This window comes from Pseudonaja textilis, chromosome 3 (assembly GCF_049901715.1).
Source record: "Pseudonaja textilis isolate UNSWEBS1 chromosome 3, rPseTex1.2, whole genome shotgun sequence".
NCBI lineage: Eukaryota > Metazoa > Chordata > Lepidosauria > Squamata > Elapidae > Pseudonaja > Pseudonaja textilis.
Genome location: NC_141992.1, coordinates 44,764,213 through 44,788,673, shown reverse-complemented (window position 1 = coordinate 44,788,673; position 24,461 = coordinate 44,764,213). Strand labels below are relative to the sequence as shown.

The 24,461-nt window shown below is 36.2% G+C and overlaps 2 protein-coding genes across 2 annotated transcripts in view; one reads left to right on the top strand and one right to left on the bottom strand.

Moving 5' to 3' along the window:
* The window catches only part of CNTN2 (contactin 2), a 49,345-nt gene extending 34,656 nt beyond the window's left edge, over positions 1 to 14,689 (top strand). The window contains exons 14-23 of the mRNA XM_026715586.2: positions 166 to 286; positions 2,060 to 2,218; positions 2,335 to 2,484; positions 3,360 to 3,430; positions 4,736 to 4,970; positions 5,355 to 5,470; positions 5,748 to 5,934; positions 7,192 to 7,304; positions 7,667 to 7,835; positions 8,591 to 14,689. Of these exons, the coding sequence (XP_026571371.1) occupies positions 166 to 286; positions 2,060 to 2,218; positions 2,335 to 2,484; positions 3,360 to 3,430; positions 4,736 to 4,970; positions 5,355 to 5,470; positions 5,748 to 5,934; positions 7,192 to 7,304; positions 7,667 to 7,835; positions 8,591 to 8,700 (1,431 nt within the window). The 3' untranslated portion in view covers positions 8,701 to 14,689. The remainder of the gene's footprint in view (positions 1 to 165; positions 287 to 2,059; positions 2,219 to 2,334; positions 2,485 to 3,359; positions 3,431 to 4,735; positions 4,971 to 5,354; positions 5,471 to 5,747; positions 5,935 to 7,191; positions 7,305 to 7,666; positions 7,836 to 8,590) is intronic.
* A 7,053-nt stretch (positions 14,690 to 21,742) lies between these two features.
* Positions 21,743 to 22,750, bottom strand: TMEM81 (transmembrane protein 81). Its single transcript, XM_026715537.2, has one exon. The coding sequence runs from the start codon at positions 22,564 to 22,566 to the stop codon at positions 21,841 to 21,843; it is 726 nt and encodes a 241-aa protein (XP_026571322.1). The 5' UTR covers positions 22,567 to 22,750; the 3' UTR covers positions 21,743 to 21,840.
* Between the last annotated feature and the right edge of the window lie 1,711 nt (positions 22,751 to 24,461).

Here is a 24,461-nt window from a genome sequence, read left to right as displayed (position 1 = left end):
TAGCAAACAAGTCGTAAGGTATGATGGTCTTAAGTCTTTTTGTCAAAGGTATGTCTATTTCTCAGATAACGTACAGTTTTTAAAACATCCTTTTAAATGTATGCATTGCAAACTTCCTTTTTGATTGTAACATTGTTGCTGATGATTTGTTTCTCCCATGAACAGAAAGAGAATATTGGAGATCTTGTAGTCTTGAATGCTCAACTAAAACATGCTGGCCAATATACTTGCACAGCCCAGACTGTGGTGGACAGTGCCTCTGAAACAGCTGTACTAGTTGTGAGAGGTATTTTTTTTCTTGATTCCTTTTTGTTGAAATAACAATTTCCATTTTTAATTGCTTCTGCTTTGTCTGCCTGAGAGATAGCTGACTTCTGTGATTTGAAAGTGACTCTTATTTCTGCATGCATCAATATAAGAGATAGAAGTATATTTTGTTACATGTATACAAATCCATCCGACATAGTATAAATTACTATGCTTTAATATCAGTCTTATAAGCACACCAGCACAGCACTTGAAGTAAACAGAGTCATTTAAATGTACACTGCATTCAAAAGTAAAATAAGAGGCATGTGGAGATTATTTCTTACAATATGATTTTTTGTTTAAATTCCTTTGAATATTACCTACAATCATAAGTTTTGAAATAGTTTTGCTCTACCGCAAATTTGTGAAGAGCTGGTAAATAAAATTTACATGGAACTGGTGTACTAATGTTGGGCTTTTGATAGAGTTGAAGTTTATAAGATTGTTTTGCTATTTTGCTTTTTGAATACTCTGTGCTGTGTTTGTGATGACTGTTCTTTGTCAGTTGGGAGGACACTGATGGATTGTGACAACCTATGTCCTTTGCATTTTTCTTGTTAAAATCATATTGTCTGTGCTTATAACTTATAAATCTATAATATATCTTCCTGCTTTTTTATTTATTTCATATATTTAGTGCATGCAGAGAATTGCAATACACACATTTTGTTCTGTACTATAGCTTAGATTTTTGGGGGGAAGGGCATTACATTGTGTACCAAATCAGAGGTGGTTGGCATGTTACCCATTCCAGTTCATTTTCATGCTTCTTTGTTGCTATCAGTTTCCATATTTTTGGTGTTTATTCTCTCTTTTTTTTCTTTTTAGCTTGTTTTTATACTTTTTTCAACAGCTGCAGTTTACATTGTTACATGCTCTGGTTTTAAGATTTATTCCAATTTTGGGCGGGTATGGTTGATGGCAGGGGTGGGATTCAAATTTTTAACAACCGGTTCTGTGGGCGTGGCTTAGGTGGTGGACATGGCTTGGTAGTCATGTTATTGTCTGGGTGTGGCCAGCTCAATATCATTCACATTGAAGCATGCATCTCCTCGCCTGGCCTCTCATGACTGTGGGGATGCTGCAACAGTCGTAAGTGTGAAAAATGGTCATAAGTCACTTTTTTCAGTGCCATTGTAACTTTGAATGGTCACTCCACACAAGCAAAGTACCAGCAAAGGAGCGGAAAAAAACTCCAGAGACGTTCCAGAGACAGGAAGTCTAGTCCTGCCAAGAATGTAATAAGGGTTGATGGAGAGGCAGTTTCTGTAAGCAACAGCAGAATGTTTCCTTCCTGCCTTCCTTACAGGATTAGGCCAGTAATTTCTTCTAACAACTGGTTCTCCGAACTGCTTAGAATGTTTACAAGTGAATAGGTGCAAACTGGTAGAATCCTACCCCTAGTTGATGGTTGGTTTGTATTTGTTTAGTCTAAGGCATGCGCTAACTATGTAATTCATAATATTCCTCAGCCATAGGTGCCATTTATTTTTTTATGAAATCTGCATCTATCCACTCTGGTCAAAGTATAACATGTATTGTGTTCTCATTCGTTGTTGTTGTTGCAGCTTTGAAAATTGTATGTTAAAGGACGATTTAAACATTACCATTTGAATTCTGAATAGGACTGTTATTATGGCAGGGAAAGACCATGCAATAGCGATTTTCCCATTTGCTCCTTCCTCCAGCAAGCCTACGAATCACTTGAGCCAGATTTTTAAATGAAATTTCTGTTGTTTCTTTTTTGTAGGTCCTCCAGGCCCTCCTGGGGGATTGGTGGTGAGGGATATCAAGGACACCACAGTACAGCTAAGTTGGAGTCAAGGTTCTGCTAACCACAGCCCCATAGCGAAATATGTCATCCAGGCCCGCACTCCACTCTTTCCACAATGGAAGCAAATGCGTACCAGTAAGTTTCTTGAGGGCAGTGGCCTGCACTAAGTAGGTTTCAATAGAGAGTTAACCTTTTCTCCCTTTTAGTGCTGACTGTTCTATTTATTCTGTTTTTGTACTTTTGGGTTATAGATCCCACAAATATTGAAGGCAATGCGGAAACAGCCCAAGTTATCAACCTTATACCATGGATGGATTATGAATTCCGTGTCCAGGCTAGCAACATCCTTGGTAGTGGAGAGCCCAGTATGCCATCTGCTAAAATTCGAACCAAAGAAGCTGGTGAGTTTATATAAAACATAAAATAACAAAATGTGGAGCAGCTGCATAATGTTATTAGTATTCTCATAACAAAGTAATGGCCCATATGCATTATCTTCTTCTTCCATTGGATCCGGCAGCCAGCTGGTGTTAAGTTTTATAATCATAATTTGTATAATTTTCATACTTTCTGGGGAATAAAATTCTCTTTTCGAAAAGTGCATATTAGTTGAAATCTTTTTTACTGCATGGTATTTTGGCTTCCTTACCTAGATCTAACAATGTTATCCTTTAAAACAGTGGTTCACAAATTGTGGTTCCACAATAGCTTAACATTATAAATTACTTTGCGTAATCCCACTCATTAATTATTTCATTAGACTTAGCAACATTCAGAAGTCTAAGCTCAAATTCCATGCCTTGGGTGTCATTAAAAAGAGGAGACCTTCATCTAAATTGGTCATGAGCCCCAGGAATTCCCAATCTATAGTTTGAGAATCCTTTAAGTATTCAAAAATAATAATCATGTTAACCAAGTCATAAAACAGAAGACCAGTCAATCCAAATCTCATTTATGTCATTTTATCTTTCACTTGGTAGATTGAAAGGAAGAGGAAATGGTTCGGTGATAGAATAGATATTTTGAATATAGAAAATTCCAGCCTCAGATTTGAATAATTGAAATGCTCTCTAAAATCATGACTATCAATTACCAATCAGTATTTACAGTATTGAGCTACAATATATAGCAGTTACCGAAAAAGTGATCTGATTTAGTGTAGAACAGCTGGCTATATTGCTATATCTTTATTAAATTATGGGGTATTTTCACTGTTATTTGGCTTTCCCCCCCTAATTCGACTTGCACACTGTGTTTTTTACTTGGAACACAACAGCCCCTACTGTTGCACCATCAGGACTCAGTGGAGGAGGAGGAGCACCAGGGGAACTCATTATCAATTGGACAGTAAGTTGGCCACACAAGCGTACATTTTCATAATTAATGTAACACAGTTTCTATTTAACAGGAACATAGAAATAAACCAGCTATTCAAAACAAATGAATGTTAGTATTGGTTCAAGTAGGTTTGACTCCTATGTGACAGTAAAATAGACAAGCAGTAAAAAAAATGTTACCTGATATTATATTTCCTGTATTTTCTTGCGTAGTCATAGAGAAATCATTTTTGGTGTGCCAACTTTTTCTTTATAAACTTTGCATGAATAACTTTATAAAAATGCAAACATATATTGTTTAATAGATATGGAATATTACATTAAAGCTACTATGTACAATAGGCTTTCACCCACCTGTAAAATTTTATAGAAATTGGATTAAAATACATGGAAGCATTACATTCTATTAAAATGTAGGATGTAGAGATCATACTGGATAGAAAAATATGCTAAAATTGCCTAGGTGGATTCAAAATTGGATGTGAGCCAACAATGTAATGGAGCTGAAATATAATATCTGTGTCAGGAGTGTACCTAGAGAATAATTCTTATGGAAGGTGGGAGGTCTAGAAACATGAAATATAAATAAATAAAATAATTCCTCCCTGATTGACATTGATGAAACCATACTAAAAATATGGGGCCCAGTTTTGAACATCATATTTTAGAGAGGACAAAGATAAAAATGCCAAGAAGACAAAAAACAAGATTATTAAGGGACCGGAAGAATGCATCCAGTTATTTGAAGAATGATTTGAATCACTGAATATACTTAACCAGGAAAAGGGAAGACTGGAGGGACATATGATAGCAGTCTTCAAGAATCTGAAAGATGTCGTGAAAGGGCAGAGTAAAATTTTTCAGAGCTGTTCCAGAAGACTGGAAAGAAATGGATTTAAATTACAGGAAACTAGAATAGTTGGATATAAATAATAATAATTCCCAGTACAGAGAGCAATTCAGCAGTGGAATGAATTATCTGAGAAAATAGTGGAATCTGTCTAGATTGGGTCCTATCTGTTGAGAATATTGTAGTAGTGAATTCATAGAGTGAGCAGGAGAATACATATGTACTGTATATACTATATAGTATATATTTTCACATACTGTTACTGGGTACAGATTTTTATCTGCTATGTTAGGTCTTTTTGCTCATTTGGATGTTTTGTGTACATTAACTGCATACATTAACCTGTAATATAATGGAACTATAAAATCTTAACTGAGTAAGTATTGTTCAGTATTTCTGTTTTGTTCACTGGTTGTTTGTTGCTGTCCTACCCCTCCTTTTTTCATATCACAACTTTCATCTCAGCCAATGCAACGAGAATACCAAAATGGAGATGAATTTGGATATTTGCTTTATTTCCGGAAAGAAGGTACCCAGTCCTGGAAGGTTGCAAATGTGTCCCATGCAGAATCACTACATTATGTTTACCGCAATGAGAGCATTGCTCCCTATACACCATTTGAAGTGAAGATCAAGGCCTTCAATAGGAAGGGAGAAGGGCCAGAGAGCCTAGTATCTATTGTGCATTCTGCAGAAGAAGGTGAGCTGTGATTAAAAAGAGTTTAAAAGATCTGTAGCAGAAGTTCTTGATTTTCATATAGATTGCTATCTGGCAATTTCTTAGATACCATGAAGTCTGGGAAAGTATATGAATTTTCTTTAATAGTTATAAAATTCTAAGTAAATATATAGCCAGCTATAATTTGTTCTACAGATTCTAGCTTAGAATCCATTTAATTTTCTTCTGTTTCTCCTAAAAGCACATTAACAAAGTTAATCAGTAGCATTTTTGATGAGATGTCTACTGCTTAGTCTTTTACATTTTGGTCAAGAGTCTGGCTTCTGATCTTGATCTTTAAAACTGGATTAGATTTGCCATAGCTGTAAAGGAATTTTTTGCTATTAAATTATTTTACTTTGACAGAACCAAGAATGGCTCCCTCTAACGTTACAGTCAAGGCAGTGATGGCCACAGAAATAGATGTTTCCTGGAATCCTGTTGAACATCATGATATGAATGGAGTCCTCTTGGGTTATGAGGTAAGAGATTGGACTGAAACTAGAACAAGGCAGAACCTTGTAAAATATTACCTGTAAGAATAAGAAGCAGATCAGTTGCTTTGAAGTCTCAATCCATTTATTTGAATTGTCTTATAAAATGACACAGTCTGTTCTTATGGAATGGTAACATGGGCTATTCAGTTATATTCATGTAATGCTAAGTCAATAGAAATTATTTAGTACCTAAGAAGTCAGGATTGTTTCTTAGGATCAACTGAATGTTCCTCTGAATAGAAATGTATATTACTGTCTTCAGATCCGATACTGGAAACATGATGACAAAGAAGAAGCTGCTGACAGAGTAAGAACAGCAGGTCTTGTCAATTTGGCACATGTGACTGACCTCCATCCCAACACAAATTACCATGTGTCAGTCAGAGCATATAATGGGGCAGGGACTGGGCCAGCAAGCTCCCCCACGAGTTTCTGGACAAAAAAGCCACGTGAGTGAACATTGGATTAAATAGCAATTACTCCTCCGTTTTTCATGTACTTCAGCTGCATGTGATATTCATGGGTATTATTTTCTAGACCTATCATTTTGCAGTGGAGATATTATAATATATATTATTTCTCTGTTGTTTCATGTTGGTGGGCTACTTTTGAGTGCCTCTTAGAGTATGCGAACAATATCAGGGTCCTTCCCTTAAATGTAAAACAAGGGAGTATTTGGAACCAGAGACATATGGCAAGAAAGAGAAGGGTATGCATGCCAGGCAGAAATGTCAAAATCACGAATTATACAGCCATTGTTTTTATCAGCTCTATAGGAAATATGGAATTTCGCCTTCTGAGAAAAGATGGATAAAATAGAATGTACGGCAGCCCAAGCCCACTGCAGTTTGCCCACTATGTTTTCCCAGTTTACAAAAGTCTCAGTAAATATCTGGGATTTAGCCTTTTTGACATTTCCAGAGGAAAAGAACAGGTGAAGATCTGGTATGGCTGTGGCTGTTTTCAGTGCAAGCAATCACAATTTATACTCAAGTTTTATTTATTTAGCGTATGGCAAATACATGGACTAATAGTGGTTCAAATGTTAAGATCCAGTCCACCCAGCCATTCAAGGACAGGGTGGTCTATGTTGAAAAAAAAAAAGGCATTGGGCTGGCATAAGCTCTTGATGGACATTCCGAAACAATGTGGTGGATATAGTCATACTGAGGGGTAGAGACAAGACCCCATTTAAACAGTGAGTTCTGGCAGACACCATGTTGGGTACGCATCCTGTTCAGAGTTTACCAATGCTGGCAAGGAAGGTCAAAAATCTGTTGCCATGTATTAAGAGAGCCAGGAGTTCTACAAAGATGTCTAGCTGCCAACTGTCATTAGCTGTCAATTTTTCAGTGTAGTCTGGCTGCTAATTGTTCCCAGTCATTTGGTTCACACCACCATGCTATGCAGGATGCACCATGAGGAGGTGAACTAGCATCATACTCCTATACTCAGGTGTAAAAGCTTTTCTGAAAAAAACAAATCTCATTTGTTAAGTATCTAGGAATAAAGATCAATACAATACAACGGAGATGTTTAAATTCTTCCATTTTCCAAATGAACCAGAAAAAGAAATTTGGTACATCTATGAGTCAGTAAAATAAAATATTAATAGTTTTTAGAGTTGAAGTGGTTGGCTGCGATACTCAGGCTACAGCTTGCCTTCTGTTCACTATCTATAAATATCTACATCTTACATTTTCTAGCACCAAAAATGCTGCCTGGCAACATTACCTGGACATTTTCCACCTCCAGCGTAAGCATTAAGTGGGATCCTGTGATTGCCAAAGCAGATGAATCTGTTGTCACTGGCTACAAGGTATTTATAATCTAACATTTTCCCAATGAGCAAGTGATTCTTAAAAGAGCAGTATGACAAATCAGTGCAGCATGGTAGCATTACAAATCATTCATGGAATGGTGGGATTGCTGCATTAATCACTGAAAAGCAGGTCCTGCAACCAAAGTCTTGGTTCTATGTTTGTTGGCAATTTTGCAGTTCTTGAGAATGTGTTTTCAACCTGCAGCTACTGTCTATAGACGCAAGGTTATATCAAGATGGGCATATTTCATTGAAGAATATGTGTAGGATTTCTGGATATTGATTTCTAAACAAAGAAGAGGAATAAATTGAAAACACAGAAGAGGCCAGCAGTAAATGCAATGTGTTTTCATCCACAGATGCTGTATCATCCTGATACACACTCAGCTCCTATTCTATACATAGCCAACAATAATTGGATTGAGATACCAATCCAAGAAGATTCAACTCACGCACTGGTGCAAATTAGGACAACAGGCCCAGGTGGAGATGGTGATCCAGCAGATGTACACATTCTGAGGAACAGTGGTGCGTCTGCCCTTTCCTAAATACAATTTTGTATGTTATTCATTTATTTAGAAGATTTGCATACTGCTTTCAGGAAAAAAAATGAACTGCTTGCATTATTTTGTTTTTCCAGGAGAGTCAGCATTTCACCAGATTTCTAAAAACTCCAAGTTGTTGTCTTCCAGGGCAAGCACATTCATTTTCCCCTCCTTGATTTTATTTTCCTTAATTTCCTACCTGGTGGTATATTAGGAAAACTAAGAATAAATGATTCAGAAAAAAATAACATTTCAGGGTTGACCAATCGCAGTTTTTTTTCCCTTTCCATATTAAAGAATCAATAATAGCACATTTTCCACACTTTTATTTCTGAACATCATCCAATTTAATGTACATGACTGCATATCAAGAATATCATGAATGGTAGAAAAAATGTTGACGTTATTATACATTCAGGGAAATTAGATAGAGAAACCATCTCATGAAGATCTGGTTATGTATCAAGAATTTAGGATTTCTTGTTCCTTGGAACTAAATAATGGTGAGTTGAATTCTTCTCTGTCTAGATTAAAATTTAAGATGGAGAAGAATTGTGGGATTGCAGTTTTCAGCTAATATTTGAGAGAAATATAACTAGTTTATGAATTTAATACATGTACCAGAAAATGTAAAATATGAATTCAATAACACATTTGATAAATCTCCTGTTTCTTAGAAAAGGGGGCTGTTGATTTTTTTAAAAAAATAAATCCGCACAACTACTTTTTTTTTTGCAGGCACAAGTATGATGGTGGAAAATTCTTCAGGTCACCCAGCGCTTCATACCATGGTTGCCCTAACTCATGCACTAATAATGCTTGCCCTCATTGGCTTCTCAGAGCTCTGATATTAACCATTAAAATGGAAAGCTATTAGATTTTTCATAAATCTAGCAAATCTACAGTTCACCATTTGGACTACAAATTTCTACCACAACTATCTAATTATAGACAGTACTTAGTGGAGAAGAACTTGAGAAGAAAATATACTTTTTTCTTTCTTTTTTAAAGAATGTATAACATTTCATACAAGACATGAGTCTTTGATCAATCAGATTTTTTAAAACTGACAAAACAAGAGGTGATTTCTGGAAACTGGATGTGTCTTTCATATTACTGTATTCAGTAGATTTTTCTGCCTTACAAAGCCATGTGCAAAAGTAATGACTCTTAAAACTTGATCTTTTTTTAAAGTACAAGAAACAAAAGGCAAACGAGAATAAACGCATATCTTCCAAGAGAAGATGTCTCAAAGGATGAGCATGTTCCCTATCATTCCCAACTGCAGCCAATATTGTGCCAAGGTCCCCAGTATTTAATGTTCAAATGGAACTTATTGAAGAGCAATATTGTTCCAATAAACTTTTTTCAAGGCATCTGGCTGGAGGAGACAAGCCAATGGAAACTGTCAGATATCTCACATTGCAAGACTTTTGATGAACAAAACAATGTTAAATCGAATTTGCTGAAAGTGGGATATTGATGGCTCGCTGGTGAAACCAAAAAGTAATAATAATTTGCCTTGTACTTTGGCTTTTACTTTGCATTTCCTATGATCATTCATCTGTGTTTCTGAAGAGGTACATTGTTTATGCATTCAAACTCAAAAACAGTTCATTGTTCTTGCATTTTCTTATAGTTCCTCAGTAGTGGAAGTTATATGGCAGGAAGGGACGCTTTGGAAATGGGTCAGAAAGATATTTGAACAAGAAAGTTACTACAGAACTCTTATTCCACCTTGTCAGGAGATACATGGTATCGTTTATCCAAAGTTCATCAACCCAATTTGAAGGTGAAAAAAATTTGAGTTGACATGATAGTTAATAACTATCAGAGAAGGTATTCAGCAGGTTCTGACCAGTTCTGGAGAACTGGTAGCGGAAATTTTGAGTAGTTTGGAGAAACGGCAAATACCACCTCTGTCTGAAGATTTTACAGTATCCTTCCCCTGCCATGCCCACCAAGCCCCACCCACAGAACCGGTAGCAAAAAAATTTGAATCCCACCACTGATAACAGTAATTAACATTTTCATTTGAGTTTAATTTAGCCAAATAACAGTGTTAATTTTTCAGATCATTCTTCAAAAATTTACTTTTGCTACCAATATCTGCTTAGTTGTTTTTGGTATGAACAATAAGGAAGGGGAGATTCCCAATATCAGTCTTGAAATACTGCTACTTTTCTAAAACACCATCCTGCTTTCCTGAACGCAGCAGAATAGACTGCTGAATTTTTTTTCTGAATGGAAATTTTCCAACTACAGCAAAACCTTGATGTAGCAAATCAATTTGACATTTCTTTACTTATGAATGTTTTTTAAATCTGAATGTACATCATTTGAATCAATTTATGACAGTATTTAATAATTCATAATTATATATTAAGTAATGGGAATAAATTGATATGATGACGTAAACTGACAGTAGTAGTTATAAATATAAGTTAATTTAGCAAACTACTTCAGATACAATGGAATTAATCTCCTGTTTTGGAGAGGTGTTTGAATGCAAATTTAAAGTTTGTAAAATCCATTAAGGTTTTACTGTATCAAGAAGCTTCCTTTGTCTTTTCCCTCATCAAATCTTATATGTAGAAAAGGAACTGAAGGCTTAATTTTCCACATTTACATTTAGGATAAGGTCCTATTCTGTATTCATAGCTACATTTCCAAGGACTGTTTGGCCGTCAGAACATCTATAATTAATAACAGCCAAGGATCAGTGTGGCGTTGTCCATTTTTAAATATGAAGTTTTGGAAAATGTAGGGTCAACCTTAGAAAAAAAATTTAAAATATAATTCTATAAATTATATGCAGAAAATATTATGCAGAGAAAGATTGAGAAAAAGTAGAACTTTGAACTTTGAAACACATCTCTTCTGCACCTTCATCCCTTCTCCTATGCAGCTTCTTGTCACTAGAAAATTACCCAACATTGACATAAAACATTGCATTCTACTGATGATGGAGATTATGTGCTATCTGGCCATTATCAGCTCTTAGTGACAACAATTTTCTCCAGGAAGAACTTGTCCTAAACTGGTCCTTCAGCCTTTCCAACAGTGCACTCCACCTTGCTCTGTTCATTTTCTTCTCTTTCCTTCCACCTTTCCCAGTATTAGACCCTTCTTCAGAGAGGTGGGTCTTAACATAATATGTCTGAAGTAGGACAGTTTGAGCCTGGATTAATTGATTTGTTTGATGATATATTGATTTGTTTTCCTGGCTGTCTACAATATAATCAGGCATCTTTTCCCACATCAAAGTTCAAGTTTCAATACTTTTCCTAGCTTGCTTCTTTAAGTCCAACTTTTACTTTCTTACAGAATCATAGAGAATACCATGGCTTGCATGATTTTGATCTTTGTAGATACAGATGTATCGAGCATTTGAATACCTTTTCAAATCTACTATGGATTCTCTGCAAAGTGTTCCTTTATTTTGATGGTTGATCTTAAAAAGCAGAAATTATCCACCACTTTGATATATTTCTGGTCAATTATAAGGCTAATTTGTCTATCTATTGTATTTGATTTTATTTATATTTTATTGTAGTCTTATTTTTCACTGTTCTTCTTGACTTTTATTACTAGGACTTGCAAATCCTTTGCATTTTGGCTATTAGGGCAATATTATCAGCATGGCACTGGTTATTGATGTTTCTTTTTCCTGTTTAGAATGTTAATCTTCCTATCTAGCTTCTTAATATATATTTAGCTTATAAGTTGAATAAAGAAGGGTATATATATACAGCCTTGTTGCATTTAGTTGTCAATCTGGAGCCAGTCTGTTCCACTATATTCTGACTGTACTGTGGCTTCCTGATCTTTCCATAAGTTTCTTATGAGAATAAGATGTTCTGAGAGTCCTATTTTTCTTAGCACTTACTACAACTTGCTGTGATCAACACCATCAAAACACATTGTGACTTCTTTTTGGTATTCTTTGGCTTTCTCACTTCTGCAGCATGAATCAGCAATAATGTTCCTTGGTCTTTTTTAAAACCAGCTTGGACATCTTATTCAGTGTAGGGCTCAAATCTGCAATGAATGATCCTAAGCACTATTTTGTTAGTATGTGATATTGATAATATTGTACAATAGTATGCACTCTTTGTTAAGTCTCCCTATTTTGGTTTTGGGATGCAAATTGATCTCTTCCAAACTATTGGCCACATTCAGTAGCTTTCCAGATACACATTTTCCATTCCCTTGTTCTTTCTCTGGGAGCATCTTTTGTTTTCTGCTATTAAAAACTAGAATTCATAAGATACCCATAGGGCAATCCAAGCAGAATTCCTCATCACCAAAACTGATATTGTTCAGATTATAAAATAACCAACTATTATTTCTTCGTTCCTAATAATCTTCTAATACCTCACTAAATTGATGGCTTAAAGGGCAAAAATCCTGCCTTAATTTTGGATTTCGAAGTGCTTGGGGAGTATTACATATCTATGCCATTATATATCTTGTTATTTTATGTATTGTGCTGGCAGCATGAGGGCAGCAACTCATTCAATTAAGAAAATATTAAACATAATTATAATAGCTTGTGCTATTTTGCCAAGTTCTGGCTTTCAATTTCAAGGAGAACATTTAACTCCATTAGAAAGCCTGCTCATGCCCCCCCCCTTTTAAAATATTGACTTTGGCCCTGCTAGCTAAGACCACAGTCATTCAGCTATTGTTACTGCACCATGAATGTGGGACACCTATTTTTTTCAAGGTAGGCTTTCTGCCTTTAAAAAGTTATAAGATTTGAAGTGGTGGTGTGTAGTTCTTCATACCTAGAATGAGCTACTTTATATGTGCCTACATGGGCATTTCCAGTACCTAAGAATTTAGGAAATGTTTCCTTCTGTTTGAGGGAGAAAAAAGATACAGGCGCTTCAAGAAAGGAAGGGAAAAATTGATCATAGCTCACTGGCCTCATGTTTATTCAGATTCTCTATTTTTGCCAGCACGCTAACCTCTAAAAATATATCCTTTGTTACAACATCAGGCTGGTGCCTTCCAGAGTATAGTATTAGCTTCCATAATAACAAGCCCAACATTAATGGCACATTGTCAAGAGTACCAATTTGATACCTAATGCTCCCTTGAACATCATTTCAATAGCTATACTTTCTTCAACCTTATAGTTTGTGCATTTTATAGAAATTAAGAGTTAGTCCCAGTTGACTACAAAGTCACTGTATTTTGGGGAGAAAATAGTTAATCTAAAATAATCCCACCCATAGATTTTCCACTTTTTTCAAAAACATTAGAGAAATAATTTATTTTGACAACAAACTGTGGAATTGAGTTTAACAAAGAACCTTGCTGCTTATTAACTCCCCAACATGGTAGCTTATATACTGTTTTGACATTTCAGAAATTTTTCAGAATTGGAATTTGCCTCTCCTGCCTATTAATCTTCAGAAACTATGTGTACCCTTAAATAAATAAATAAATAAATAAATCATGGAGTATAAGATGATACAGGTTTTATAGTTAGGGTGTAATTATGAGACTATCAAGTTATGTAAAACACTGCCAAATCTAGGAAACACTTCAATTCACTGTTCCATACCCCTAGTATTAGCATATAAGAAACAGCTTGCTGATTCAGATCAAGGTCCAACTTAATTCAATATTTTGTTTTCATGGTGGCCAATTAGATACCTTGTGAGATAGTTATTCAGAAATAGCAAATGAGAGATGCCCTTCGCCTACAGTTGTTTTAACCTGCAGAATTCAGGGGCAGATCTTTTAGTTGCTCTTAATTTTTAAAACTCAATGTTATCTTTCAGATGGGGAGAGGGACACTGAAAGATCTGTCCATTGTGAATGTATGCAATTCTTTTTAAAGGCTATCCAAAATAGTGGTCATCATAACACTTTATGGAGATTGTCTACTCTGACTACAACAACTCACTGGGGATGTGAAGTCCTTCAATTTTAAAGGTTTTTATAAATTAGAAACACCTGAGAATTAATTAGATGTTTCATGCAGGTGCTCTATCACAAAATATGATCCCTTCAGAGACATCATCAATAGCTCTGCCCAGCAGATTAGAAACCAAGATTAAAATAAACTTTAGCCAAAATTCAGTTTGGAAATTTAAATGTTATTTACCTAACAGTCATGCCTTAAACCTGTGAAATGCATCAATATCTCTGCCATATATTTATAGATTGGGGTCCAGAGGCACAAATGCAAAGAAAAAGAGGCAAACCTTATAAATTAATTCAGAAGTTCTCCCCTCTCACAGTAAAATGTGAAACACTGTGAAATGATAGACCATTCATTCACTATTTTATAAGAAAGCAGATGCTTCATTACAAGGAGTTTACACCTGTCTTTCCTGAGCATCAAATTGCTGTTCCAATTTTTAAAAGGAGGAAAATGCAAAGTAGTCAAGTTCCTAGTAATGTATATTGTTAATAATTGTTTATTTTCATCTAATTTTTCTTAATGTTTCGGACAACATGATAACTAAAAAAGAAAAACAGAATAAGTTATCTAGTGTTGTGCATTAGTATTATATCAATATTTTTCTACTTGTATTTTGTCCAAGAAGTCCTGTTGTCATCCAACTCTATTGTGTTTGATGCAGTAGAATGTTGCCATTTTTCAAGAACATGAAAAAGTTTTTCCTTGCTTGGAAAGGATATACATATGATTTTATGTACATATGGATAATAGGAAGATATGTGTCCTAATCTGGTTTAAAAATGCTAAGTGTTCATATATTTATATCATGTTCCTTCACTTATTGTCTTATGAGGATATATGGGGTGCTCTGTTCTCTCTTCCACGTAAGGGATCAATAAATTTTTTACATCATCTTATTCTGATATAAATAAGATAGTATTCTCCATTTAGAAGCTTCCTCTTTGAGAGCTAATGGAATATAATGAATGACTCAGAGATTTGACTTGTGAACCATGCCCCCTTATCTACGTCACAGACATTGCAAGTGGCTTTAGATGAATCACAGCCTCTTGATTCCAGTGCCTCCCCTGTATGAGAGAGATCATAGCAATGCTGACTTGCAATACAGGGTTACTTATAAATTCCAAGACATTGTCTGAGGAGCACTCTAACGTCTGAAAAGTACTATAAAGCCATGGTAGATTTTCTAATTACTTATATTGTTTTACTGCAGTTTATTTTCCCATTTGGGTTGGTCTGAAAAAAACAAACATTTTGGATAGCAGAAAGAAAACTGAATCAGTGTAGAAAGAAAAGTTGGAAAAAATGGGCTGGACTGGGGTGCTCAGATAACAATGAGCAAGGCAAATTATATCCCCAGAACAGCTTGAGTGGGGGTGTTTCATGCTCTTATTTAAAAGCATGCAGAAGATAGGAAGTTGTGTGGTGTGTGTAAATATGTCATGGTAGAATGTATTTTAAGACTGTTCTAAACAGCTACAAAGCAATTCCTCCAGGTAGCAAAGCACTCTTTTTTGCATTCTAACATTCAAGCCAGAATATTTTGCTTGTGCTTGGATTTAAAGAAACCAACTTTGCGACAAACTTTTTGCTTGTAACAGTGGCTACGTTCATAAAAGAGATCGTTAACACCTAAGCAACATACAGATGGGATAAAAATTGGACAAACAAAAACCAAAGCTTTTTTTTAACATTTGCAAATGTTAGCATTTCCTTGGGGTGAAAGATGGATATTCCCCATATTTCCCATATTTCTTGTGCCAGCTCTCAATAATTTCTATCAAACACTACAGGTAGTCCTTGACTTATGACCACAATTGAGCCCAAAATTTCTGTTGGTAAAGCGACCCAGTTGCTAAATGAATTTTGCCCCATTTTATACCCTTTCTTGCCACGGTTGTTAGGTGAGTGCCTGCAGTTGCCAAGTAAGAGACATGGTTGTTAAGTGAATCTGGCTTACCCATCAACTTTGCTTGTCAGAAGTTTGCAAAAGGTGATCACATGACCCCAGGACTCTGCCACCTTCATAAATATGAACCAGTTGCCTGGATTTTGATCACATGACCCATGGGCCTACTGCAGCAGTCATCAGAATGAAAAATGGTCATGTCATTTTTTTCAGTGCCTTTGTAACTTTGAACTGTCATTAAATGAACTGTTTTAAGTCAAGGACTATATGTACTGGCAAAATTTAAGTGACACATTGAATGGAAAGCGTATTTCGGTTCACATTTTTCCATGAGTGTCACTCACAACTTCAAACACACAGTCTAATATAATTTTAAAAATGAACAGCATTTTGCATTATAAAGTTATACTATGTGTTATTATGACCCTATGTAATTACTTTCTGTGTCTGTATGTTTGTATATATTTGTACGTACATTTGTTGTGTAATTTGTATAGTTTTGCCTCATTCATTAAAATACATTAGTTCTGTTTCATTTAAATCCACACCCCAGCTTTTCATATATAAATAAAAATGCAGTTTTTATTCAGATTTTAAGCTGTATCAGTATTTTAAGCCAAAGACAGCTAGGCCTTTCGTACATTTCGTAGAGATTAGCAGATTTATAAGGGTTGTTACAGGCTTTTTTCTTTCAATTTTTTGTCTTGGCAGCTCCCATAAACCGACTATAAGTAGCAAGAAAATCTAAAGGTAGACAAATGTCTCTATTCTCTATTTTTCCTCCATTCTTGTCTTGGCACCTCACTATCCCATACCATTTGAACGATTTATGTTCTATTGCAAGAATGGAAAAAATCATTTTGTAAGCTACCCAGAGGCAGTTCAACAATGAGATGGGTGGCACATATATTTACTAACTAAATAAATATATCTATTTTCCCCAATATGAATAATCTCCAGGGGTATGGCCTTAGATTCCTGTAATTCTCAGCAATAGTCATGGTTACTCAGCAAGTAACAACTACATGCCTGGAAGGGACCCATCCTGAGGAAGGTTGGCATATATATCCATTCATGACATGAAGCTACACTTGAAATCTCATCTTGCTCTCCACCTTTTCAAATGTGCCATGTTGGAAAAGATTTCCAGAGGAATCAGGAGAAATTCAAGAATGGGACTATATAAGACAAGAGAGACCTTTTCCCCATCTTCAGAAGCTCCAAACTCTCCTAACCATGCTCCTAAATGTAACCTTCAATTATATTATATTGGTAAAGGAGCCCCTGCAGATTTTACTCTGCTAGTTTTTGATTATAGGGAGCAGTGCTCATCTCTGTTTCAGTGTCCGAAGACATTTCTTTGGTCATGTGGACATGACATCACAAAGCACTATTACCTTCCCTATTATCTAGTCACATGTGCATGCTTTCAAACTGCTAGGTTGGCAGGTGCTGGGATGAGGACAGGAGCTCACCCCGTCACATGGTGCTTGGATCTCGAACCTGGGCTGCCAGCATTCCAGCCAACAAGTCCAGCATCTTAACCACTGAATCACAGCGCTGCCCATGATTATGGCCAAGGCCAAATTCCCTTTTTTAAAGACATGAACATACTCTAATCAGATAAGACTGATTTTGAATATTATCAGAAATGTATTTTTAAGAGAAGAAAATGTGGCAATTTCATTCCATTACAATCTCATCCACTTCATTTTTGTCACCAGTATGAATTTGATGACCAGGTTAAGGTTACTAGGTTTATCAAGGATTGTTTAGTGTGATTTTTTTTAATTTTAATTTTATTTTGGTCATGTTTATGTACAACACTTATTTCAATGAAGATTCTCAGTCATCTAGATAGAATTGTCTGGAAGTTGAGTCATGGCAACTGGATTTTTTTTTGTTTGAAACGTTTCACTGCTTACCTAAGTAGCTTCTTCAGTCTGAGCAATTTGGTTAGGATCATCTCATATATGTCCTACAGGGGGTTTCATGTCTTACCTAATCTTAAATAAAGTTCTACAAACACTCTAGCAAATTTCTACAAATGTGATTTTATTTTAAAAAATAGAAGCACAATTTGAATAGATGATGGAAATGAAATAACTTGATTCCAATTGCCCACTTTCTCAAATATTAAATGGGGCAAGTTACCTTCCTTCTTTCTAATCTCAGGGTTTAAATTGCCAAATGTTTCCTATCTCTGTGCCCATTTTGAAATGATATATGAACTTTTGTATACATTTAATATGGTGTGTGTATGTGTATTCTGACTTAAGCCTTTAAAAAGCCTTCAGCTCAGGGTTGGCTGTGCATCTTACAAACCCAAAAATTGACAGGAAAATAAAGAGTGCTTGTTTCACTTCAGATGTCAATATGTTAGTTCACATTCCCCAATTCTCATTCTTATGATTTCAAATGAAAGATTCAGTAACAAGACATTTTTAAAAATGAAATCATTGGGGAAAATATTTTCAATCATTACAGCTTAGATTATAGAAGAGTTATGTTGTAAACTCAGGTTAAAATATAATTGTACATATAACTGCTGAGAAGATTGGAAGCTCTTTTTTAGAGCTTTGCATCTTATTTCTTTCTCTTCTATTTTTTTTCTTTTTTGCACTTTTCTTTTTCTCTTTTTTGTTCTGACAGTTTGTTCGACGTATTGTAGTTAAAACTTTCAAGAAATATGTGTATACATATATGCATACATACGTGTGTGTGTGTGTGTGTGTGTGTGTGTGTGTGTGTATTCTTAAGTTTTGCGGTACTTACATGTATGGCATTCGCTTTGTTGGGTATTTTCCCACGTCATTGTAGTTGTGCTTTTAAAGTTGTAGCAATGTTTGGCAGAATCTCATCTGCCATCATCAGGCTTCTGTAGAAAATTACAGAAATTACAGAAGCCTGATGATGGCAGATGAGATTCTGCCAAAACATTGCTACAACCTTAAAGCACAACTACAATGATGTGGGAAAATACCCGAACAAAGCTGAATACATGTAAGTACCCGCGAAAACTTTATATATATATATATATATAAATATAGAAACCTTTATATATATATATATATAGATATATAGAAAACTTTATATATATATATAAATATAGAAACCCAGCAAAGAATCATACCCAGAGAGAAATCATCCGGATGCCCTAAGCTTTATGGTCTCCCCAAGATACACAAAGAAGGAACCCCACTCAGACCAATAGTCAGCTCCATAGGCTCACCTCTACAAAACCTGGCCAAATTTCTCACCAAACAACTACAACCCTATGCAGAATCCATCAACTCACACGTAAGAAACTCATTCCAGTTCATCGAGATCATAAAGAAACAAAACTTACAACCCAGCGACCTACTAGTAAGCTTCGATGTCATATCCCTCTTCACCCAAGTGCCAATAAAAGAAGCCTTGACAGCCATCCAAAACAAATACAACCCCCCCTCAAGCACATCCTAGATCTGACCAACCACTGCCTATCCAATACATACTTCACCTACAATGGACAAAAATACAAACAAATAGAAGGAGCACCCATGGGATCACCCCTCTCACCTGTCATCGCAAACCTCTACATGGAACACTTTGAAACACAAGCTCTAGAAAAATACGACCACAAACCCAAACTCTGGCTCAGATACGTAGATGACACCTTCATAATCTGGCCACACGGGAAAGAAAAACTGAACAACTTCCTCACACACCTCAACAGCCTACACCCCAAAATACAATTCACCATGGAAACAGAAGCCAACAATCAACTTCCTTCCTAGATGTCTTGGTATACAAAAGATCCAATGGCTCCCTAGGACACACCATCTACCAGAAGAAAACACATACAAACCGCTATCTACATGCACTCTCACACCACCACCCAGCACAGATCAATTCCGTAGCCAAGACACTCATCTCCAGAACAAAATGCTTAGCCGATGAACAACACCAAAAAACCTAACTACACACTCTCACCAACGTACTTACAGCCAATGGATTCCAAAGAAAGAAGATTACCCACCTAATCCAAAAAGAAACCCCAACCAAAATCCAAGACAGAGAACAAGAAACGGCAAAGCCCTCCTCCCATATATAAAAGGCACTACAGACAAAATCAGCAAGATCCTCCAAAAACACAACATTAAAACAGCATTCTGCACAAACAGAAAAATATCCACCATCCTAAGAAACCCCAAAGACAAAATCGAATTAGAAAACCAAGGAGTATACAAAATCCCCTGCACTGCCTGCCCTACCACATACATTGGACAAACTAACAGAAGAATAAGTGCACGCATTGAAGAACATAAGAACTCAATCAAAAAAGAAGAAACGACCTCTTCCCTGGTCCAACACCTCAAAGCCACAGGACATGAAATTGACTTTAAAAATAGCAGAACTATCGCCAAAACCGAACACTTCAACAGCAGAATAATCAGAGAAGCCATAGAGATAGAAAAACGCCCACACAGCATGAACAAACGAGATGACACCTCCCGCCTTCCAGCCATTTGGAAACCCGCCCTCATGAACAGACCAGTACCTAACATGAAGAATGACATCAGACCCACACCCATGAGAGCCACACAAGATGCCATCACCACACTTCCATGTAGAAAACAGACTCACACTCACTCAGAAGATGAGACACGACCATGGACCAGAAGCCGCACTGCAGCTGCATCACTACCCACTTCAAACCCCCGAGCCATACATGAAGCAAACCGACACCCACTATGAAGATGCAGCACGACCACAAACTCGAAGCCAAACAGCAAGATCACAGCTCACCAACTCAAATCCCCCAGCAACTAAGACTAACCTGAGCACAACCAAGCCCCCACCTGAACAGAACACGCCTCCAACCAATCAGAACACGGCCAAGCCCCAACCAATCAGAACACAGCCAAACCCCTACCAATGAGAACACACCCCACCCAATCAGAACACAGCCAAGCCCCCACCCAATCAAGTCCCACCCCCACTAGCAGTTAAAAGGAAGAAGCAGCTGCAATCTCACATCACTCTGAGAAGCAAGAGCCGAAGACAGAAGCCTGAAGATGATGAATGAGACTTCATCGAAACATTGCCTAGATACTTCGAATCTTACGCGGGAGAAAACCCGAACAACCAAAGATCCACATATATATGTATGTATGTATGTATGTATGTATGTATGTATGTATACGTATGCGTTGACACCTGGGACATAACATTATCATTAAACACAGATTCAGTAACTAATAATGAAAGCAACAACGAGGAACAGTAGGAAGTGTTTAATGATGTTATGTCCCAAGCACCAACAAGAGTCAAGACAACCAAGACAATAGTCCATTTAAAGAAATTGGAGTTCAAGACAGAAATGTAAGTAGAGAAAGGATCATGGATTTGACTCTTCTTCACTCCCTAGAAAATAAACAGAGGGACTTGTAAGATTGATGCCAGGCCTTTGAGGTAAATCAGATTCAGAAACCGAAGTTATGAATACTATGTTTATTATGCGGTCACAGTAACATAATCCATTGTCCCCCCCACCCTTTATCTGCTGGGGAATTCTGGGAATTGAAGTCCACATGTCTTAAGTTGCCAAATCTGAGAAATGCTACATTAGAATGTGAAGTGGGTTGTTTGAATCTCATCTTCAATGCTCATCCTAGCTCACACTGTTCTTCCCAAACTGGGTGAGAGTACCATTCCTACTGAGCGTAGTAGTTGTTGTTGGCTAACCTGCTGGAATTCTGAGATTTGTGGTCTCAGGATATTGGGAGAGTATCAGTTTATTATATTTTTTAAAAAAGACTGATCTACGTTGGCTTGGTAGATATTCCAGTGTTGTAGGGATTCTTTCCAGACCTGAAAACTGAATTTAGGATTTTCTGTATGGAAAGCATATACTGAACCTCACATCCAAAGATGTACTGATTTACAAGTTTTGTACTGTCTTTAAAAAAGTTTTATGAAGTGTTATAAAGCTTCACTTAATTATTTAGAAAGCAATAACATATGTTATTGCTTTCTAAATAAATTAAGTGAAGCCATGTGATTTCACAACCCAATCTTAATAACCATAAACAATACTGCAAAATGATTAAATACAGCAATCAGCATAGAGCAAGACTTTAAAAACAAATGTTTTTATTCCTCCACATATCCACTATTGGGAACTTTCACTAAATAGTAGAAAATATTGTGCAACAAGATGCCTCCTACCATACCACTTCCAATGCCTATTAAAAATACAAACAGAGTTCTTTGGCGCCCAAAGTGCTGCTGCTTCTGCACAGGAACACTGGTGGCATTCTGCTGGTTTTTTTCCTTCTCACTTTCCAAGTGCTGTTCCAGAGTCAAGGATTTGTCAAAGTTCAGATCCACCAAGTGACCAGGGATCACACGAATTCCAAAGTAGATTCTTTTGACAATCTTATAGGATCTCATGAACTGCACATCACACCTGTATGTCCCTGCATCGTATTCCTTGGCTGGGGAAAACTTAATGACAAAGCCAGTAGTCTTGAATGGTTTAAAGAGAACATCATCAGTGGTAATAATACCTCTGGCTATCCTCCATGAATAACTGAAGCTCTTGATTTCTGGCCCAATTTCTGTAGGAGACAAGCACTGGAATTCAAAAGGCTTACCTACAAGAATAGTGAAATGGAGCATCCCACAAAGCCAGTTGGTCAAGCACTCCACTTTCCGAATATCGCAGTACCTCCTTTCACCGTTAGGCCCAATCTGACATGTTTCTTCAACCTTGTAACCCATCCCACAGGTCACGCTGCAGCTGGTGGAACTGATTGAAACTCTGGCAGTAGCAGTTCTCATTTTGACAGGAATGGTAATTGTTCCAATGGAAGCCATGGAAACAGGTAGTCAGAAAGCAAATTCTAGCAATTTAACAATAAAATAGGCTTCTGCCATTATCACACTTGAAGAGTCCTTTTAGGATCCATTCCATTGTCTGATCAAATGACCTAAATGTCATTCATTTAAAATATCAATGAAGTCCCTCGACATGAGAAATCCACAAAGGCCGCTCTTCGACGTACTGCCAAAAGAAAGAAGCTTATTAACATGGTAAAAGGTGTTTTTAAAAACATCAGTCTGCAGGTGATGAAGTATGACTGCTATTGTATATTAAAAAATCAATTTATTGTGAACATTTTAAAAATGCTTGAACTGGAAAGTTTTATAAATATTTAAATAAAATTATTCCCTTAGTAAAATATAAGAGGAATGTAATAAGCTTCCACATAAATATTGTCTTTTTTTCATATTTTCAAATATATTTTAATTGATCATGTGATACCTGAAGCAGCCAAACCAGGAAAGCCAGTGACAACCATCAGCAAGTGCATCTTTTCTGTCTCAGATTTTAAATAGACTATTAACACATTTTAAGTCATGATAAACAAGATATGCCATGAAAGCACTGCTCTGTATCAGTGTCTCAGCTTTAACACCAGGACTAATACTGGTCTTAGCATCAGTACCCTATGAACTAGCAAGCTCCAACAACAGGCTGCCATAATCCTTTGTTTCTTCAAAATTCTCTGGTTTGGCCTAGAAATATAGAAACTGATGCCAATTTATGCTATAATTATGTGTTTTCTCAATTTGGTGAACAAACGAGGTTGCCTTAAATTGAGACAGACCATTCCAATCACTTGCCAAATCTTTTTGAAAAATACCAATACTTATGTTGAAGCTTTATTACATTCCTCTTATATTTTACTAAGGGAATAATTTTATTTAAATATTTATATAAAAGTTTCCATTTCAAACATTTTAAAAAATACTGCCTGAGGGATTGAGACTAGGAAACTTGGTAGGCAATGAATATTCTCTACCTGCAGTGTTCTGCTTAGTTTCACAGGTATAAGAGATCTCATACATGAGGAAAAGGAAAAAAAATCTACTACTGATTTAAGGCATTAAGAGAATGACGGGGTTGGGTAACTGACAGGCATTTACCATTTATTATTTCATAATTCCCTTCCCATAAAAACAGTTTTATTCCAAAACCCGTGAATGTAGAAAATGCAGACAAGGGGAAGAGCAGAAGCAATACTTACCTAAAGCTGACATCCACATTATATATTCAAATTTAAACCAATTCCAAACATTTGGAATCATAAAACTTTTTAAATATTTGTGATGAAAAAGACATATACCCTATATTAAGGGTATTAGAAAGAGGTAAATTGCACTGTTATTATTCTCCATGGTAAGCATAAATTATTAAGAAAGAAATTTGTCTGGCTCTTTTCTTCATGGCGCTCATTCAACAACTTATGCCATCGCAGAATGTAGTCAGTTTTAAAATTGTGATGTCACAAAGAACCATTCTATAATAAACTGTATACAACTGAAAAGCCAAAGCATTGTACTCATGTCATTGTTTGAATAGTGCTTCCAGTTACAGAAAGGTAATATGAGTAATCAAAACTTATCTGTTGTGTACCTAAAATATATATATTAAAAGAATCACAAGAGTACATAATTATCAAGGCAGAAACCAAATATTCGTTGTTTCTCCAAGGAGGTCTGGAGCATGATATCCAAGGAATTGAATGCCTAGAATGGTTTAAACCCAGAATTGACCTTTCTAGGATGTTGTCTTACTGTTTCCTTTTCCATCTTGAGCATTTTTGAGTTTCCAACACGTTTTCCCAATCACAGCAGTGCTCTCACTCAGGAATGGCAATTTCAACAACAGTTTTGTCGTTCAGTAGCTGCAAATACTATGGCAGTGA

Bases quoted from the DNA above. Each gene is read 5' to 3' on its own strand.
- TMEM81 (XM_026715537.2), bottom strand. From the start codon at position 22,566: ATGGCTTCCATTGGAACAATTACCATTCCTGTCAAAATGAGAACTGCT.